At 35.7% G+C, this 17,455-nt stretch overlaps 2 protein-coding genes across 3 annotated transcripts; one reads left to right on the top strand and one right to left on the bottom strand.

Moving 5' to 3' along the window:
* The first annotated feature begins 4,881 nt into the window (after positions 1 to 4,881).
* LOC130721209 (ras-related protein RABC2a-like) lies at positions 4,882 to 7,633 on the top strand. The gene is made up of 6 exons (XM_057571967.1): positions 4,882 to 5,215; positions 5,457 to 5,525; positions 5,707 to 5,772; positions 6,228 to 6,349; positions 6,994 to 7,122; positions 7,237 to 7,633. Exons 1-6 carry the CDS (start codon positions 5,077 to 5,079, stop codon positions 7,345 to 7,347), a joined length of 636 nt encoding a protein of 211 aa, XP_057427950.1. The 5' UTR covers positions 4,882 to 5,076; the 3' UTR covers positions 7,348 to 7,633.
* A 2,778-nt stretch (positions 7,634 to 10,411) lies between these two features.
* On the bottom strand, positions 10,412 to 14,486 carry LOC130720964 (uncharacterized). 2 transcript variants are annotated; one of them, XM_057571678.1, is made up of 7 exons: positions 14,225 to 14,486; positions 12,980 to 13,071; positions 12,815 to 12,893; positions 12,618 to 12,712; positions 12,325 to 12,420; positions 10,993 to 11,033; positions 10,412 to 10,697 (listed from the first exon to the last, which is right to left on the bottom strand). In XM_057571678.1, the coding sequence occupies exons 1-7, from the start codon at positions 14,403 to 14,405 to the stop codon at positions 10,586 to 10,588; spliced, it is 696 nt and encodes a 231-aa protein (XP_057427661.1). In that variant the 5' UTR covers positions 14,406 to 14,486; the 3' UTR covers positions 10,412 to 10,585. The 2 variants fall into 2 exon arrangements, with proteins under 2 accessions (XP_057427661.1, XP_057427662.1); XM_057571679.1 differs by lacking the exon at positions 10,993 to 11,033 and having other exon boundaries at positions 14,225 to 14,484.
* Between the last annotated feature and the right edge of the window lie 2,969 nt (positions 14,487 to 17,455).

Here is a 17,455-nt window from a genome sequence, read left to right as displayed (position 1 = left end):
TTCTTTTATAGTGATCATCTTTTGCATCTACGTCCTCAGCCTCATCCTTATCACCCAAATCATTATGCTCTCCGCTACCACTATCACCAGAGCTAATATCATACTCGAACTCAACATCTCCCTCATCATCCAAATTAACAAAAGAATCACTGCTAGTGTTATCCATCTGCATCAAAGTGAAGGACAGTTTAACATTGAAGTAAATTGTGGTACACACACACACATACATACATCAACTTTAAATATTGGGGGTTTATGTATGACTGCTCTATGCAAACAATAACTAATACAACTAATTTCATTTCATGCTCACTAAATGTACTTCAGCGCAGTGAAATATACAAAAGTAAACAGTTAGCCATGACTAATTTACGCACACACGCACAGAGACATACACACATGCATACATCACTTTAAATATTGGAATTTATGTATGATGGCTCTATGCAAACGATAGTACAATACCAATTTCATTTTATACTAACTAAATGTTCTTCAGTGCAGTGAAATAAACAAATATAAACAGTTAAATTAGCTGCCTATTCTCTCTTTTTTCTAACTTAATGGTCATCTATAAAGCTAAAGATACAGAAATGAGGTATGGAATACGGTAAGCCAGGGCGGCTACTACTTCAACAAAGTATAATGCCAGCAAAATTAAATAATCATCATAAATTGAAACTAAGAGAACGATAAAAGAATATTCATGACATTAAAACTAAGGCACCAAGAGAAGTGTTTGATTGTGAATGCTACTGTTTTATAAGGCCCTACCAGTCGAATAACTTCTCCACGAGGACTACTGAATGCCATTATACCTACATAAAGGGTAAACTAGTAATACCAAAGGATGGTCAATTTAATGAATCTAGATTCCCATCCTATCCACTGTCAAAGCTAGCGAACTCTTCTTCTCATATCATATTGCCATTAGGTGTCCAATCACCGTTGTCTTCTACTTCAGCAGGTTCAGCAGCTTTACCCACTTCGCCCCAAGTCTGTTGCAGCAGTTAACAACAATACTTTCACTTCTCTCACTCCCTATAACTATAAGTCATTCCTCTACTGGGTCACCAGTAATATAATAGCTCTGGTCAGTCATATTCGATCCTTCTCTGTCTGATATTGTTCCTCCAGCATCTAGGTCTATTAATCCTATAAAGTCCGGATCTAAATTATGATTTTTTTAGCCCAAAATACACCAAAGATTTTAGTCGAATGGTTCAGCGACTGCAACCTAAACCTACACCTGCCGTCAATGATTCCATATGATAGGACAAGTTTAAGCTTCAGAAGCTTGAATGGGATTTCAATTTCCATTATTCTAATGTATTTTTTAGCCCAAAATACACCATAGGGCGTGATAAAGTTAGGAAAAATAGTATAACTCACTTTACAGGAATTTGGATTTCAGATCGAAAAGAGATTTCAGTTGAATGGTTCAGCAACTGCAACCTAAACCTACACCTTCCATCAGATATTCAGTATGGTAGGAGAAGTTTAAGCTCCACAAGGTTGAATAGGATTTCAATTTCCATTATTCTAATGTATAGTTCGACAATGTGAGACTTTACATTCAGATGTCGACAATGATTACCGTAGGAATAAATAATAGATTATGTAACCTAACTGCTAGCAAATTTGCCCAGGGAAAAAAAAATTAACCTATACATGCAACTTTGACCATAAATGAGTATATATAAATGAAGAAAGGGTCACAATGAGAATGCAAGAGCGGTGCTCACAAAATGTGGCCACTCAAATAGGAAAATTAAGAGTTAATAAAGCTTTCTATGTCTTCTTTCATCTATATTCTCATCTTCCTCATTTTGACACCTCATCCACCCTTCCTCTCATCCTCTCTATAATAAACTACTTCTTAGGCCTGTCTCGTCTATCTAACTCTGAATTAGAAAAAATTAAACATAGTTTTAAGAGAAGAAAAAAAAAAGAAGCAATCCAGACTCATGAAGCTATCCAATTTTTTTAGTTTTCTTTTTTAATTTGGTTAAACTCTTATTTTAAATTAAAAAGAAAAAGATTCAACGAAAATCATTTTGTTTCAGTTATCTTGTACCTATTTTCTAGTTTTGGAACTGAGACAGATTCTCTTTCTAAACTTATAATGTAGCAATTACTTTTTCCTTAACATCCTCTTAAATCTTCTTAACTTCTTCTCATCTTGTAAAAATAAGGCAACATCTATATATAAGCAAATCACACCCCGTTTCTCAGATTCATATCACCAATACGTGATGACCCACTTGAGGCATCCCATCCTTCCTCATCAAATTCAAGAACTTTCCCCATGTTCTCTCCAGTCTTCTCCACCTATGATCACTAGCGCCGTACCCAAACCAGCTCCATTGGGGTCAACCAACTCATCCCATCACAAAATTCTTCAGATTCAAGCCCAAATACACATCCGTCAACACCAGCACATAACTACCGCATCAGCAGCCTCTCTCCAATGCCCCAACCAGCCATTCTGCAACACCAAAACAAACGCATTCCGAGCATCCTCACCCCAAAACCAGTCCCCCAATGATACAGGTTTCCACTCCCACAAAGTCCATGAAACTCTACCATGGGTTGAGACAACTAGCATTGGGAGGGTTGGACAAGTGTTATACAAAAACAACAACTAGCACCAACTAACAAACATCATAACATGAAACTAACAAACATCATAACATAAATAGCAACATACAAAATCACTTATTTGAACATTTTATAGGTTCTCATTAACGATTGGGTTTCATCGATTGGGCATTGCAATTATTATACATAAATAGCAACATACATCGATTTGCAGTGAATGCAAAAACAGTGGATGAACCAACTTGGGGGTTTAGGGTTCAGAATTACCACGTACGCTGCTGCGTTCGGTTCCACTGGTTGCAATGAGCTCTCAGTTATTTTCTTCAGTCACGGTCAAATTTAGGGCCCGAGTTTTTTTTTTTAAAGGGGTTCGAGGTTCGAGGTTAATTAAGGGGAAATCTATTTTTTTCAATTGGAAAATTACATATGTTAGATTTTAGCTAATAATTTAATTTTAAAAAATTATTTATTAATTGAAAAGAACCAGGACTTTTATAATTTTAAAAACACTATAACCCTTAAAACGAAGACATGATTCATGTGTCAATATTATTAGATTGTTACATAATGTATATATTATGTGTACCCGATGAATAAGGTCATGCACTATTTATATAGTGATTTTAACTGTAGACTACCATGTAGCAATAACATACCTTGACGAGCTTGGTGTAGGCCATTGGCGGAGCCACGTTAAGACAGGGGAGGGCTCCATCCCCCAAACTTCATGTTCTATTTGTTATATATATACCATGATGCATGTTTTGTCAAATGTTGTGTGTTATCTCAGTGGTTGGTACTTGTTCTTTGTGACAATTAGATAGTGTCTTCAAATCCACCCCAAGTCCTTTTTTATTAATATTTTAGAGTTTAATTTGTACACCGTCAACCAATGCATAGAAATTAAACTCTAACTTTTATACAATTAATTAGTTCATGAATTAAAATATTTCTTGGTGGTTCAAAACTCTCTTAGAAGGATTTTTTTTAATAATACTTCCATTTTGACAAATTTATATGTTTTTTCAAGAGAAACATTTGTAAAAAATGAACTAGCAAATTTCCAACATTATTAATATAATTTATAATAAATTTTCAATGAGTATATAATTTAGTTTAGTCATTAATTTTTGTGTATATTTGAGTCATTCCAAATAAAAAAACTTTATATTTATGTTTTATATTTTATTTTAGCCCCCTCATATTATTTTTCCTAGTTCCGCCACTAGTGTAGGCCGCGAGAGATCGTAATAAAGAACGTACTTAATCATACCACGTTGAACAACACAAATAAATTCTCGTGTCGGAGCTTTATTTCATATGCCACGTACAAGGCTCTCTATCATTCTCATGTAAATATCTCCGATGAGCAAGAGGGTTGATTTTGATCCTTCACCAGATTATTCTTCAGTTTTGATCCTTCACCAGATTATTCTTCAAGAGCCCTCTATTGCGGGCTGTGATTCTAATTATGGACTCGGGTAAAGTTGGGCAGTGCAACATTCCAATCACTTGCTTTTTTTTATCAATCAAATTTATCTTCCAGGGATTGAACCATGGACCTTCCTTCCCCAACTCATATATTCCTCAGCTCTTATCACCTGATTACTTATTTGCTTCCTGGAAAAACTTCCAAGAGGTCACTTATCCCAATATTGTTCCAAGGAAATCTTCCTCAACCTTGAGTTTTATGAGTTGGGCTCCCAAAAGGAAGATACGTCTTGTTGTTATGAGTAGTATCAATCACAACTTTTATGCCCTTATAGTCTCATACCTATACAGCTTCGAAATACCTCTCATTCGGGTACGAGATTGTGTCCCTTCACCTAGAAGTCAAGAGTCGCACCTTATATGTGTCTTCTCATTGTACCGACGATCACTCTCAGTCCTAATCGACTCTGAATGTTACATGCCCACCATCTCATGCTTGGTTCGTCCTCAAGCCACACACCGTAGGGAGGGGTTGACTCTAATATCATTTGTAACATTCCGATTTGATGACTGATCCTGCACTAATAATACAAGTCTTTCCAGCACACTTTGTCATCCCTTACGTGTTTCTTAAAAAAACTTTACAAGAAGTCACTCATCATAATATTACTCTAAGGAAATCTTCCCTTTTTTATACCATATAAAATTTACTTAAATTAAATATTAAAAAAGTACACAAGAACAATACTTGAAACAAAAGGTGGAAAGAAAAGAATATATACGTTGATGTGGTGTGTCAGCAAATTGTTCCTCAACTCCGGCAAAGGTAGCCGTTTTCTTTTCTTTAGCTTCCATCCAATAAATGAAAGATGCTTCTGATGATGAGAGTGAGATATATACCCCATTCCATCCATTTTCCTTTTCTCTCTCCCCGTTTTGCTTTCCACCCACACATACATACAAACATTCTTCAGAAAAAGCACATCCTTGTCTTCTTCATCAATCATCATCATCATCATCATTCACAGTCTGTGAAAAAAAAACATGAGTTCTTCTTCTGGTCAGAGCAGTGCCTATGATCTCTCTTTCAAGATCTTGTTGATCGGTGATTCTGCTGTTGGGAAAAGTAGCCTACTTGTTAGCTTTATCTCTAACTCTGTTCATGATATTGGCCCCACAATTGGTAATTCCTCTGTTCTGGTTCAATAGTGGTTCTCAATTACTGATTTTGCTTATTACTTTGATTATACCATATCATCATGTACAAATTCACTATTCTATTGTTTTCTTTCTACAGAGAATTTTACAATTGATGCTTTAAACTGCTTTTATCAGATTTGAGTTTTATTGTTGTTATCTTCTGTTGCTCTATATGATGTAATCCATTCTGTTGTTCTTATCTTGTGTTGTTCTATGTGATGTAGGTGTTGATTTTAAGATCAAGCTGCTCACAGTTGGTGGGAAGAGATTGAAATTAACTATTTGGGACACTGGTAATCTATTGTTAAATATTTAATTCGACCCTTATTTATTGTCTGGGATCATGTGAATTGGATGCAAATAAAGACGATGAAATGTTCCTCATAGGGTCATTTTGTTGAATCAATTGTCCATTGACCTAAATGACTGATTGAAATGGTATATTGAAGACTGATAAAATTACATCTATTGCAGCTGGGCAAGAAAGGTTCAGAACGCTAACTAGTTCTTACTATAGAGGAGCACAAGGAATCATTCTTGGTATGCTAAAATGATTTGTTTTTCATGGTTGCAACTAGCAACGAAGTCTATTCTAAGTCACAATAAGGAAATCCAGTAAAATAGTAAGTGCATGTTTGAAAAGTCATTTGAAAATCGCGGTGAAGCCAAAATCATGATGGATAGAAGAAAAGCTAAGTAAGTTGATTCTGGCTTCATCGTGGTTTTTGAACAAGCTTCCAAACATGCACTACTTCTACTTGGGTTATGAACCATAAATTTAACCAATTTTAGGTTCTGCTTTTAATTTTGTATTAAGTAACTTGCACAATTCTTCATCTTTTTAATGTCTTATTTATAAGCATATTTTTCTTGGGTCTTATGAAACCACCAGTTTGTAATGAGTAAAATGATTAATGCATATTTTTAAACTGTTACTAGTTAGCATCTTTTATATCCAAGGCTTACACTTATAGAGTAATTTGTTTTATCTTCAGTTTATGATGTATCAAGAAGAGACACATTTACAAACTTATCAGAAGTGTGGTCTAAAGAAGTGGAACTCTATTCAACTAATCAGGATTGTGTGAAGGTGCTAGTTGGAAATAAAGTTGATAAAGTAAGTTTTGTGTTTTTGTCTAGTTCATGAATATATAACCCAAGGAGATGAATCAATAACTACTTTGAAATATTTCTTCAATGAAATGTTCAAAAGCTCAATTATGGAATACAGTGAAAATACATAGCTCTTAGCTTGTCAGCAATCTGCATGATATTTAATAAAACAACACTCAAATTACGTTTTTCAAATGTCTTCCTTCTGTCATGAGTTACACTGTAATAGAACTAATCTGTAATACTCTCATTACTTGAAGTGAATAACTTCAATTCTATCCATCAATGCTTCAAGATTCAAAACTTATTGACCAACTGAAATTTATTAAATTATGAAATGGACAACCATGTGATTCTTATAATGTAGTTCCATACTTGGCCACTATCATCATGATTTCCTGATGACATCCATAAAAAAAATTGGACCCTTAATTTGTATTTAGCCATAAACTAGAATTGATCCCATTTATACATGCTTGATGTCTCAAGTCTTTGAGTCCAGCTTCCAAGTAGCATGATTTTATGGATTTGATGTCAATTCAGTGAACATTGAGCTTATTACTTGCGTGCACTTTTGACATAAGTGTCATATGAAACAATGATGTATTATGTTCTAAACCTTTTCATGGTTTATTTATCTAACTTCAGGATTCCGAAAGGGTTGTGAGCAGAGAAGAGGGTATAGCTCTTGCGGAAGAGTTGGGATGTTTGTTTTTTGAATGTAGTGCCAAAACTCGAGAGAATGTGGAGCGATGCTTTGAGGAACTTGCACTGAAGGTACGGTTTTTAAGCAATCTTAGCTAAATACTTTTATGGTGTTTGTCTCCATGTGTACAAGACAATTTTGAAGCTAATTGAGGGTAGCTAAATATGGCATTATTGATTTCATAGATAATGGAAGTTCCGAGTCTTTTGGAAGAAGGATCAACAGCAGTGAAAAGGAATATTTTAAAGCAAAAACAGGAACCCCAAGCATCCCAAGATGTTGGTTGTTGCTCTTAAAATGCTCCAATGTGGGCATTGAGTCTTAAAATAACCACCATATCTTGGACTGATCCTCTGATCCTCTGATCCCTGTATATGTGAAGCTTCTTTCCTTGTATCTTGTGAGTGCAATTGTCTTTTGGTTGCTTACACCTATAAATAGAGAATTGGCGACAATTCTATCTTTTGTAAATTTCTTTGCCTTCTGTACTGTAATCTGTTATTGTTTTATCCAAATGAATACACCCTTGTTCAATTACTGAAGAATATGTGTAGGGCCTTGTTTAAGGTCTTCTTGTGCTGATCTGTCAAGTGAAATACTCGTACGAATCTACTATTCTATTAAAAGATTGTTGTACAAATGGACGTCTATCGCACTTGGATCACAAAATTTGATTTTTAATGAAAGTAATTGAGATAAAAATGATTTTAAAATAGTGTATAATTATGTTTAGACAAACATAGGTCCTTTTCAGTGTCATTGGATCACAAGAGAAATCAACCATTCAAAATAATTTATATTTTTTTAACATATTTTAGATGGTTGAGATTTTTCTCAATGTTTGGATGCATTTTGCAACAAAAAAGTGTGACTTTTATATGTTATTTAGATAACTTTTATCAAATTTGTTTGTGTAATTACTAAAATGAGCCTTAATATACATTAACATTCAAATAAATAGGTCTATCTACCAAAAACTAAGTAGGTCTACACCAACTTTTTTTCTTTACAAGAGGAAAATCTACACCAACTTATTTATTAACTTAAACTTAATTTATAATTAAAAAATATAAGCATAATATTTTAACTTTTTAAAATAAAATATAAACTTAAAACTTAAAATATAAGCTTATAATGCCTCTTATCTTATTTAAAGAAACCAACTAATTACTTCACGGCCATTGAAAAATTTAGTTATTTTAGTTAATAGTATTGAATTTATCCTTTATTTGTCCCCGGATGATAACTCAAGTGGTAAGAGTTAGGGGGACATGTGCGTTGTGTGGGAGAGGTCCAGGATCAATCCCTAGAGAGTGCAATTTATCTTTTCGATGTTAAAAAAAAAAATTTTATCTTGTATTAATATTAATTTATCCAAATTACTCTTAACCCTCTTTTCAATTGTCCTCAATCGAAACATAGAGAGAGAGAGAAAATGAGAGTCATTGAGAATAACGATTAATTAAGAGTACCTTAATCAAATGATGCAACCTAAAATTTAAGTTAGATATTATAAAACAAATCAAGTTATGCATTCAATTTCATTCTGATAAAAATTCCTGAATATAATAAAATAATAGAAATAAGAAGTAAAGAAAAGAGTAAGGAAAACTAAGTAGGATGTACATGACTCAGCCCAATTCATTAACTCGCCGTGACTCGAGTCCATTAAACTTGCACCTCATCAAATTTCTTCAGATATAGGGGATGGGTTGAGATTTAAAATCGGTCAAGTATTTAGGGTTGAGTAAAATTCAAGCACAACTCGTCCAACTCATATCACGAACACGCTTTACTCACTAGCTTCAAAATATGACTTTGCATATTTTTATTAATAGTTAGGTTTTAAGCGAACGAAATTACTTATTTTTCCTATGAATTTGCTTTTTGTTCACTTCACAGGGTAAACATCACAATCATTGATTTAATTTATTTTATTAACTTAATCAAAATAGGTAATCACTATTAATGGTTATGTTGCTTATTTTACCCTTTAAAACGAGTCTGCTCACTTTACTGGAGTCGAATCCTTCAATTTAAAAGCTAGCCCGATGAATCAGATGAAAAACAAGCACAACCTAACAACCTATCCAGTTCTAAATGCCAGTAGATTGGAAACTAACGAAGTGATAGCTTGATTCTCCAACACCGAGAAGCTATTATCAATATATTTTTACAATTGATACTAAAGCAAACTTAATTCCAAGGAAAAATTAAGCTGATCCAAATATACTAAAACTTAATTATGAGTGAGTCACTTTACAGCTACAAATTATGTTTGACAACACAATTGATTCTAAAAAACCCCAGGTCAAAAGCCAAAGTAGTACTTAAGGCAAAAACAACACAAGATAATTTCTGATATAGTTTTTCACTGTCCTACATTCACTGAAATGGAAATTAATTGCATCACATTCATGTATACTCTAAACCATTACGAAGTACATTGTTTAGGCCTGAAACTTTCAAAATTTGAAAGTTAGTTTAAAGTCCTGACTTATCTAGTGTTGAGTCAGGAGATACTTTCATGAAATATCACATAGCACGGATACTACACTTCACAACTGAATCAATTTAAGAAAAACCTAAAGTCAGGGATTTCTAATGTTGCTTGCTCCAATACCCGAAATGATAATCGAACTCCGTACTACTGAGTTGCAAGCCAACCTAAACTTTTGGATTTAAAACCATTCAACCAATATGCATGAACATGATCAACATTCAAAGTGGCAAAAATTAATCAAGTTGAGAAGAGGAATTAAATGCAAATTTATGCTCACGGAACCAATAACCTAATTCAGTAATAGCCTGATATGTAAATACATTACAAATAAGCAAACCAAGGAACCACCGGTACTTCAAAAATGGTGAAGTGGTACGTACCCGGTACAGGTACGCGATGGGTACGTACACCATACGTACCTATACGTACCCAAAGTGATTTCAAAAAAAAAATTGGGTACTTTCTGGGTACGTTAATGGTACTCTTAGGGTACTCCATAAGTGTTTTTCGGTACTTTTTTTGGTACTTTTGAATTATAACTTCAATTTCATAATGGAAGCTTATCTCAATACACATTAGTGGTAATCTTGAATATCTTCAATGTTAAAATGTTTCACTTCACTCCGTACTCTCTGACTTGTTATAATCTATCCTTTAAATTTTTATGGGATCAATATTATGATATCTTTATTGAATGTTATTTTACTTTATATTTTTTCTATTATATATATATATATATATATATAATATACATATATACTAGCGTACCTGTACCCAAGATTTTATAAAATTGCCGTACCTCATACCCGTACCCGCACCCGGTACCGTACCCGTATCCATGCAACTTAGAAGCAAACTAATGAAAATAGGCCAGGTAGTGCCCTAAAAATAAATTGATCCGTGAATCCTCGTTGTTATCTCTCCAAAGTTTTCATTCGCGAAGGTGTCCAAATAAATCGGTACTACGAGAAATGAGTATACAGTATAACACTTTGTATGGCCCGAATTGAGAACTATCGGTCAGAATGAAACTAAATATTTCCACTAACTGCCGTTCTTATGCTATTAGCTTGCCATTTGTGTAGCGGCTGCTTCCAGCAGCAACTTAGCATCTGTGCCATGATCAGGTAACTCTGCTGGGATCTGCCAAAAATTAACAAAGAAATTAAAGAAGATAACAAACAGATAATTCTAAAATTCTTCTAAAAGCTATGACTTGTATCCTCTTAAAATGAGGACAATTTAGAGGGTTTAGGGGCAAATTACAGCCATTGATTGGAAAATCAACATTGAGACTTTTTAACAACTTAATAGTTCGCTGTTATATATGCGAAACTGTGCATTATGCTTTTTAGCAAAATCTCAGTTATAACTTACACATACATAGCTTCTATAGTACATCTCTTACTTTAGCAAAGTCAAATTCTAAAAGCTATACCTGTCGTCTTTGTGGTAGAAGCACCATTCGACAGCAACAACCTAATTACATCAGCATGCAAGGGCATTCTTAATATTTAGGTCATAGTGATGTATTGCTAGTTACCGCACATTATTAGTGATATTAAATATATTGATTAAGCACAAGTGAGAGATTGTTGATATATGCACTAGTAGCTTAATATTTATATTTAAATATTACAACCAAAATATCTAAGATACCTATAGGGTCACACACATAGAATTAGCCCATTAGATAATATGTCTTATTGGACCAGCCCAATTAAGCTCCAATAAGGATGGGTTAGCCTCTTTGTGAGACTTATAAATAGAGCATAAGATGCTCAAACCCTACATCAGATATTGCACACTCTTCCATCTGCTAGTACAAGGAGCCGCAAGTGAATCATAGTGGGAGAATTCGCGTGCATTGTTGTAGAGATGAGGCTACAACTTCTTCATTTGCTCAGATCGTCAAGAGGTAATCCTAATAACCTCTTACGTGTATGCTTGTTGTTTGAACTTTGAAACATGGTTTTGCAAGTTCTTTCATGAAGGGAATCAAGCTGTTGATTACCGCAGCGGAATAAGAATTCCCTATATAAAAGAACTTGCAAAGTCATGTTTCAAAGTTCAAACAACAATCATACACGTAAGAGGAGAATTAGGATCTGAGCAAACAAAGCAGTTGTAGCAGCCACAACAGTCCACGCGAATTCTCCAACTAGGATTCACTTGCGGCTCCTTGTACTAGCAAGAGGAAAGAGTGTGTGCAATATCTGATGTAGGGTTCGAGCATCTTATGCTCTATTTATAAGAGCCACAAGGAGGCTAACCCTAATCCTTATTGGGGCTTAATTGGGCTTATCTAATAAGATATATTTTCTAGTGGACTAAGTCTATGCGTGTGACCCTATAGGTATCTCTTACATATTTAATATACCAACAATATGTCACTTGCACTTGAGCTTAATCAAGTATATTTACTATCACTAATAATGAGCGGTATCTAACAATACATCACTATGCCTTAAATATTGAGAATGCCCATGCACCGACATAGTATACCTTGTGACAAACAGATAATTCTAAAATTCTTTTAAAAGCTATGACTAGGATCCTCTAAAAATGAGGACACTTTAGAGGGTTTAGGGGCAAATTACAGCCATTGATTGGAAAATCAACATTGAGACTTTTTAACAACTTAATAGTTCGTTGTTATATATGCGAAACTGTGCATTATGCTTTTTAGCAAAATCTCAAAGTTATAACTTACACATAGCTTCTATAGTACATCTCTTACTTTAGCAAAGTCAAATTCTAAAAGCTATACCTTCCCATATAAGTTTGTCTTTGTGGTAGAAGCACCATTAGACAGCAACAACCTAATCACATCAGCATGCTCACCTCTGGCAGCATGATGAAGAGGCTGAAAACAAAAACAAAGAGAAACAGGTGATTATCATCAACATAGTGGAAAGAGTATCAAGGAAGGGAAATTTATCTGGCATCTATCTGATCTTATCCTCCCTCCCAAAAGATATAATATTCACAAACATGAGAAATTCCAAGCACCATGCATTATTATAATTTATATTAGGAACTCAAGGGTAAATAAATACTCACAGTATCACCTTCAGAATCAATTGATTCAAGCATCCTTTTTATATGCTCTGTGCCATTAGCACTATTGAGTATCAGTTGAACAATCTGCGTAAATCCTGATATGGCCAATTAAAGCAAAATGATATTGAAAATCTTTTGAAAAACAAAAAAGAGAAATATCAGCTACACTTTTAGAACACATTTTGGGGTAAAACTACCTCCTGCACAAGCATCATGCAAAGGAATCGCGCCATCTTCATCCTGAGCCTCCAAGTTCGCTCCTCTTTGTATCAGCAGCTGAAATATATCAAACAAGATCAATAATTCACGACATGCCATAGAATAAGGGCATACAAAGGCATGAAAAAGCAAAGACAAATAACCTGGGCACATTCCAAATGGCCATATAGACAGGTCAAATGGAGAGCTGAATCCCCATCCTCCACTGGCTCATCAATACTACCAGTCAAGTTATCTACAGGTAAGCAGCATGAGGTAAGCATCAGCAGAGAGGACAAAATGTTCTAGTGAAGAAGTGTTAAAATTTCAAACAAATTGGAAGCAATTGAGTATTATTTTTAAGTTCCCAATGCAAACTGGTGTTGTCAATCCCGGATAGCGGCCAACCCCCAAAAATGCTATAGCGGTTTAGGGTATAGTGGGAATTCTTGATACAATTTATACTACTACATATATGCATATATAAATGCTAAAATAAACTCAATCTGTGAGATGCATAATAAAAATAAAAATAAAAGTCATAGGCATCTTAGACAAAGCTCAAGTTTTTCATTATGTTTCAGAAGCATAAACCCCAAAATACCCCCAAAACATACCCTAATACTAATACTTAATATTCTGCTAGCAGTTTAGAGTTTCTGTCAATCCCTTACGATAGGGGCCAAATAGTGCCAAATAGCCCAACATCCGCTACACTGAACTGCACTGCTATGAGAAATCTAGGATGGCTAGGGGGCCGTATTGCCCTATTGACACCCTATTGACACCGCTTATGCATAATATGTCAATCTTCAATAAATTCAAACCTTCTCTTCTACGTACCAGACAAAAGACACATCAGATTCACATGCCAATGAAATAAAACAGTACATCTAATACACTCAAATCCATAAAGTCCCTTTTCTCCATCAATTTTTCTTTTCCTACACCTTATGGACAACTTGCCACAAGCTCACAGGTGCATTTCAACAAGCTAATTTGAAAAATGGTGCCGGAAAGAGGTTGGAGTCATTGGGCAAGGAATGCCTACCAAGCCACTTCTCCTTGGTGCTGCAGACCACACTTCCAAGCAGAACCCATTTCCCCAATAAATTTACAAATAAACAAACAGAAGTAATCTAAACCCTAAAAGCCTAAACTCTATAACAACCAAAAATGACCAACAATACATCACCAAGCTCAACCCTTTGGTAGCAAAATGAAATACCACAGTGACAATTCTCAAAACCCGAAACTTCCCCTCAACAAAAAACAGGGTTTAGATTAAATTTCGAAGAACTAAAAAGGGTTTAGCAGAGAGGGCTCAATATTCAACTACAAACAGGTATAAGAGAATCATGTGTACAGAGAAAACAGAAATTGTGAGAGAGAGAGGGAGGTTGATGTACCAAGAGCGAGGCGGAGAGCGTTGACGTCGCCACGTTGAGCGGCGAGGGAGAGAGCACGGAGATGAGGAGGCGTTTCGGCTTCTTCATCATCTTCGATGAGACCTTCTTCTTCGAAAAGGGCGATGGGTTCTTCGTCTTCGTCTTCCTCGTTCATGCCGTTGCGCCTCCCCGGAACCGCCATTGGTTTGATTTCGCCGACTGTGTTCTCCTCTCTGTGACTGTGTGTCGCCGCCGCCGCCACTCCAATGAATGGCACTTGCACTTTGCCGTTTCTTATATATAATAAGATTTCTTTTTAGAAAGGCTTAATTGCACTTTTGGTCCCCCAACTATTGCCTTCTTGTGAAAATCGTCCTCAAACTTTAAAATTAGCAAACAACGTCCTCCAACTATACATGTTGTTGTACTTTTGGTCTGCCGTTTGCCTTATGTGAGAAAACTAACGTGAAAAGCTGATGTGGCTCCCTCACGAGTGTCTCACGTGACTTTCTTCAGAGAGCTTGATGACTGGACAAGTCACATGCTTCTCACGTGACTCTAAAAGGCTTCAACGGTCATCTCCCTCCTCCATCGTCTTCTTCACCATTACCCCCTTTTAGAGTCACGTGAGAAGCATGTGACTTGTCCAGTCATCAAGCAAAGTCACGTGAGACACGCGTGAGGGAACCACATCAGCTTCTCACGTTAGTTTTCTCACGGAAGGCAAACGGCAGACTAAAAGTGCAACAACATGTATAGTTGGAGGGCTTTTTTGCTAATTTTGAAGTTTGGGGACGATTTTCGCAGGAAGGCAATAGTTGGGGGACCAAAAGTGCAATTAAGCCTTTTAGAAAATTATGGAGTGTGTGAGATAAACATAAAATCCCAAATTCATTTTTTTTATTACAAAATCCCAAATTTATTTTACTTTTTTAACTAGGAAAAAGTATTTCATTTTTAAATTCTCACTAAATCCCTATATTCAATTTAATACTCCAATGTTTTCAGCATGCCGATAGGGGTTGTGAATAAAATGGCAGAAAACAAGGACTTCCGTTGGGGATGAGTGGATGGTGAGAGTAAAATAGTTTGGCTAAGTTGGGTGAAGGTATGCAAGCTTAAGGAGGAGGGGGGTTGGTGGTGAGGGAGTTGGGAAAATTCATTAGAGCTATGATTGGGAAGTGGAGATGGAACCTTATATGCGATAGAGGGAAGCTTTGGTGCAGAGTAATAAGAGTAAAATATAGGGATCTAGTGCCGTCTCAAGCTTTAAGTTGGTGGAAGGGTCTGATTTTGCTATGTTTTAGGGAGGGCGAAGGTAGTTGGTTTGACGAAGGGATACGACAGAGGATTGGAGAGGGAGATGAGGTTCTGTTTTGGGAGGATAAGTGGTTGGGGGATGCTCCTTTTAGCTAAAATTTCAGATCATTATATCTGCTGACGGACCAAGCTAATTGTCCTATTAAGGAGTTGGGGGATGGTGTGGGGAGGGGGTTGCTAGGTGTGGAGGCTTGTATGGAGGAGGACTATTGGGTTAGCTGAGGAAAATCAATAGGAAAGAACTGAAGCAACAATTAAGCTCTTTTTCACCAATCTTAGGAAGACCAGATTCTTGGCAATGGACTAGAGAACAGATGGTGGGTATTCCGGGAAATCAGCATACGAGTTGCTCCAAGGGTTGGTCTTTGATCCTCGTGATCGGGTGTTTAGCCTTTTGTGGTATGTTAAAGCTCCATCTAATTCGCTAGCTTTAGCCTGGAAGGTGCTTTTGGATAGAGTGCAGACGAAGGTAAACTTGAGAAGGAGGGGGTTCCTTTTGACGACAAATCTGTAAGGTGTTCTTTATGTCCGGAGGTGGAGGAAAAAACTACTCGTTTGTTTTTCACTTGCCCTCTGGTGTGGAAGGTTTGGACGAGAATTAATGAGTGGTGTGGTGTTTCTAGTTAGTCTAGGGATGGTCACTAACATTTTTTACAACACTTAGACAGCTTGTGGCGAGTTAAGGAGAAGAAGGGGATTGGGTGATGTGGCTGTGATTTTGTGTATTTGGTGCAACATAAACTCGATTTTATTTAGAAATTGTGTTTTTGATGTCCCAACTGCAATTTAGTCCATTCAATACAAGTCCTGGAGTTGGCTTAAGGTGAAGATGACAAATTTCCGGTTCTCCTTATTTGAGTGGAAAATGAACTCAATGGTTTGTTTGGAATCCGTATGAGTTGGTCATTTGTAGTGTTTGCATTTGTGCGTGTTGCAGGCTTGTTATGAGGGTGGATTTGATGCTCTTTTGCTGATTTGATTCGCTACCTGCAGTTATCTTTCCTTTCTTGTTATGATATTGAGGGAGTATGAGGTTATTCCTTCTTCACAATTAAGTAGGACATGCAAATAGGTAGCAAATGATTTCATAACACTTAAATATTGACTCTTAGAAGTTCCAGCTGTTCGACCAGAATGACTGAAGATTGATGGATTTTGTTAATCCATAACATCAAGACCTCTAGCATCATTCGACCAACTCTATTTCTCGTTGATTGAACATGAGACTCAAAGTAGCATGGACAAAAATGAGAAGTCTCTTGGCATAGGTATGCCTCACAAATATATCCTTCTACCCGTGATTTGTTTTTAGCCATTCGTTTCAACCTCCCCAGGTACCTAAACTGATAAAATATCATTAGCCAGTAATTAATACGATCAATTAATATTTGTACATTATATTACGTAAATAATTACCTCTTGAAAAGATACCTCCATCGATATTGAAGAGACCTCCTGCTATTGCTTCATAAGCCAGATGGATATGCAAATGCTCCATTGAATAAAAGAAACCAGGTGGAAAGATTCGTTCCAACTTACATGTTATAATGATGATATTTTGTTCCATCAACAACAAGTCACTCAATTGCAATGTACTTGAGCACAAATCCTTTAAGTATTTACTCAACTCAGATATAAGCTTCCACACTTAAAGTGGTAGTGCACAAAAAGCAATTGACAACAAACGCTCCATAAAGATGTGACAATCATGACTTTTCATTCCAATGAAGTTCTCTTCTCTTATGTTTACACATCTACCCAGGGCCGGTCTCGACATTTTGGAGGCCCTGGGCAAATAATAAAAATGTACCCCTAATAATTGTTTTTAAAGAACATTATCTATTTAAACTGTAAATAACATCAACAACTTCAAAAATATGTGACTAACATAAACAAAACGTCAAGTCAATATAATCCAAAAAAAAAAATTAA

Source organism: Lotus japonicus, chromosome 5, assembly GCF_012489685.1.
Source record: "Lotus japonicus ecotype B-129 chromosome 5, LjGifu_v1.2".
Classification (NCBI taxonomy): domain Eukaryota; kingdom Viridiplantae; phylum Streptophyta; class Magnoliopsida; order Fabales; family Fabaceae; genus Lotus; species Lotus japonicus.
The sequence above is the reverse complement of the archived record's forward strand: the minus strand, read 5'-3'. Positions and strand labels throughout refer to the sequence as shown.

What these genes read in the sequence shown, in the direction of transcription:
- LOC130721209 (XM_057571967.1), top strand. Translation starts at nt 5,077, where the DNA reads ATGAGTTCTTCTTCTGGTCAGAGCAGTGCCTATGATCTCTCTTTCAAG. An exon ending in AGCACAAGGAATCATTCTTG is followed by an intron (nt 5,773 to 6,227) that starts GTATGCTAAAAT and finishes TTTTATCTTCAG; the next exon opens with TTTATGATGTATCAAGAAGA. An exon ending in TTGAGGAACTTGCACTGAAG is followed by an intron (nt 7,123 to 7,236) that starts GTACGGTTTTTA and finishes TTGATTTCATAG; the next exon opens with ATAATGGAAGTTCCGAGTCT.
- LOC130720964 (XM_057571678.1), bottom strand. Translation starts at nt 14,405, where the DNA reads ATGGCGGTTCCGGGGAGGCGCAACGGCATGAACGAGGAAGACGAAGAC. An exon ending in GCCATTTGGAATGTGCCCAG is followed by an intron (nt 12,894 to 12,979) that starts GTTATTTGTCTT and finishes GATATATTTCAG; the next exon opens with CTGCTGATACAAAGAGGAGC. An exon ending in TTCTACCACAAAGACGACAG is followed by an intron (nt 10,698 to 10,992) that starts GTATAGCTTTTA and finishes AATTTTTGGCAG; the next exon opens with ATCCCAGCAGAGTTACCTGA.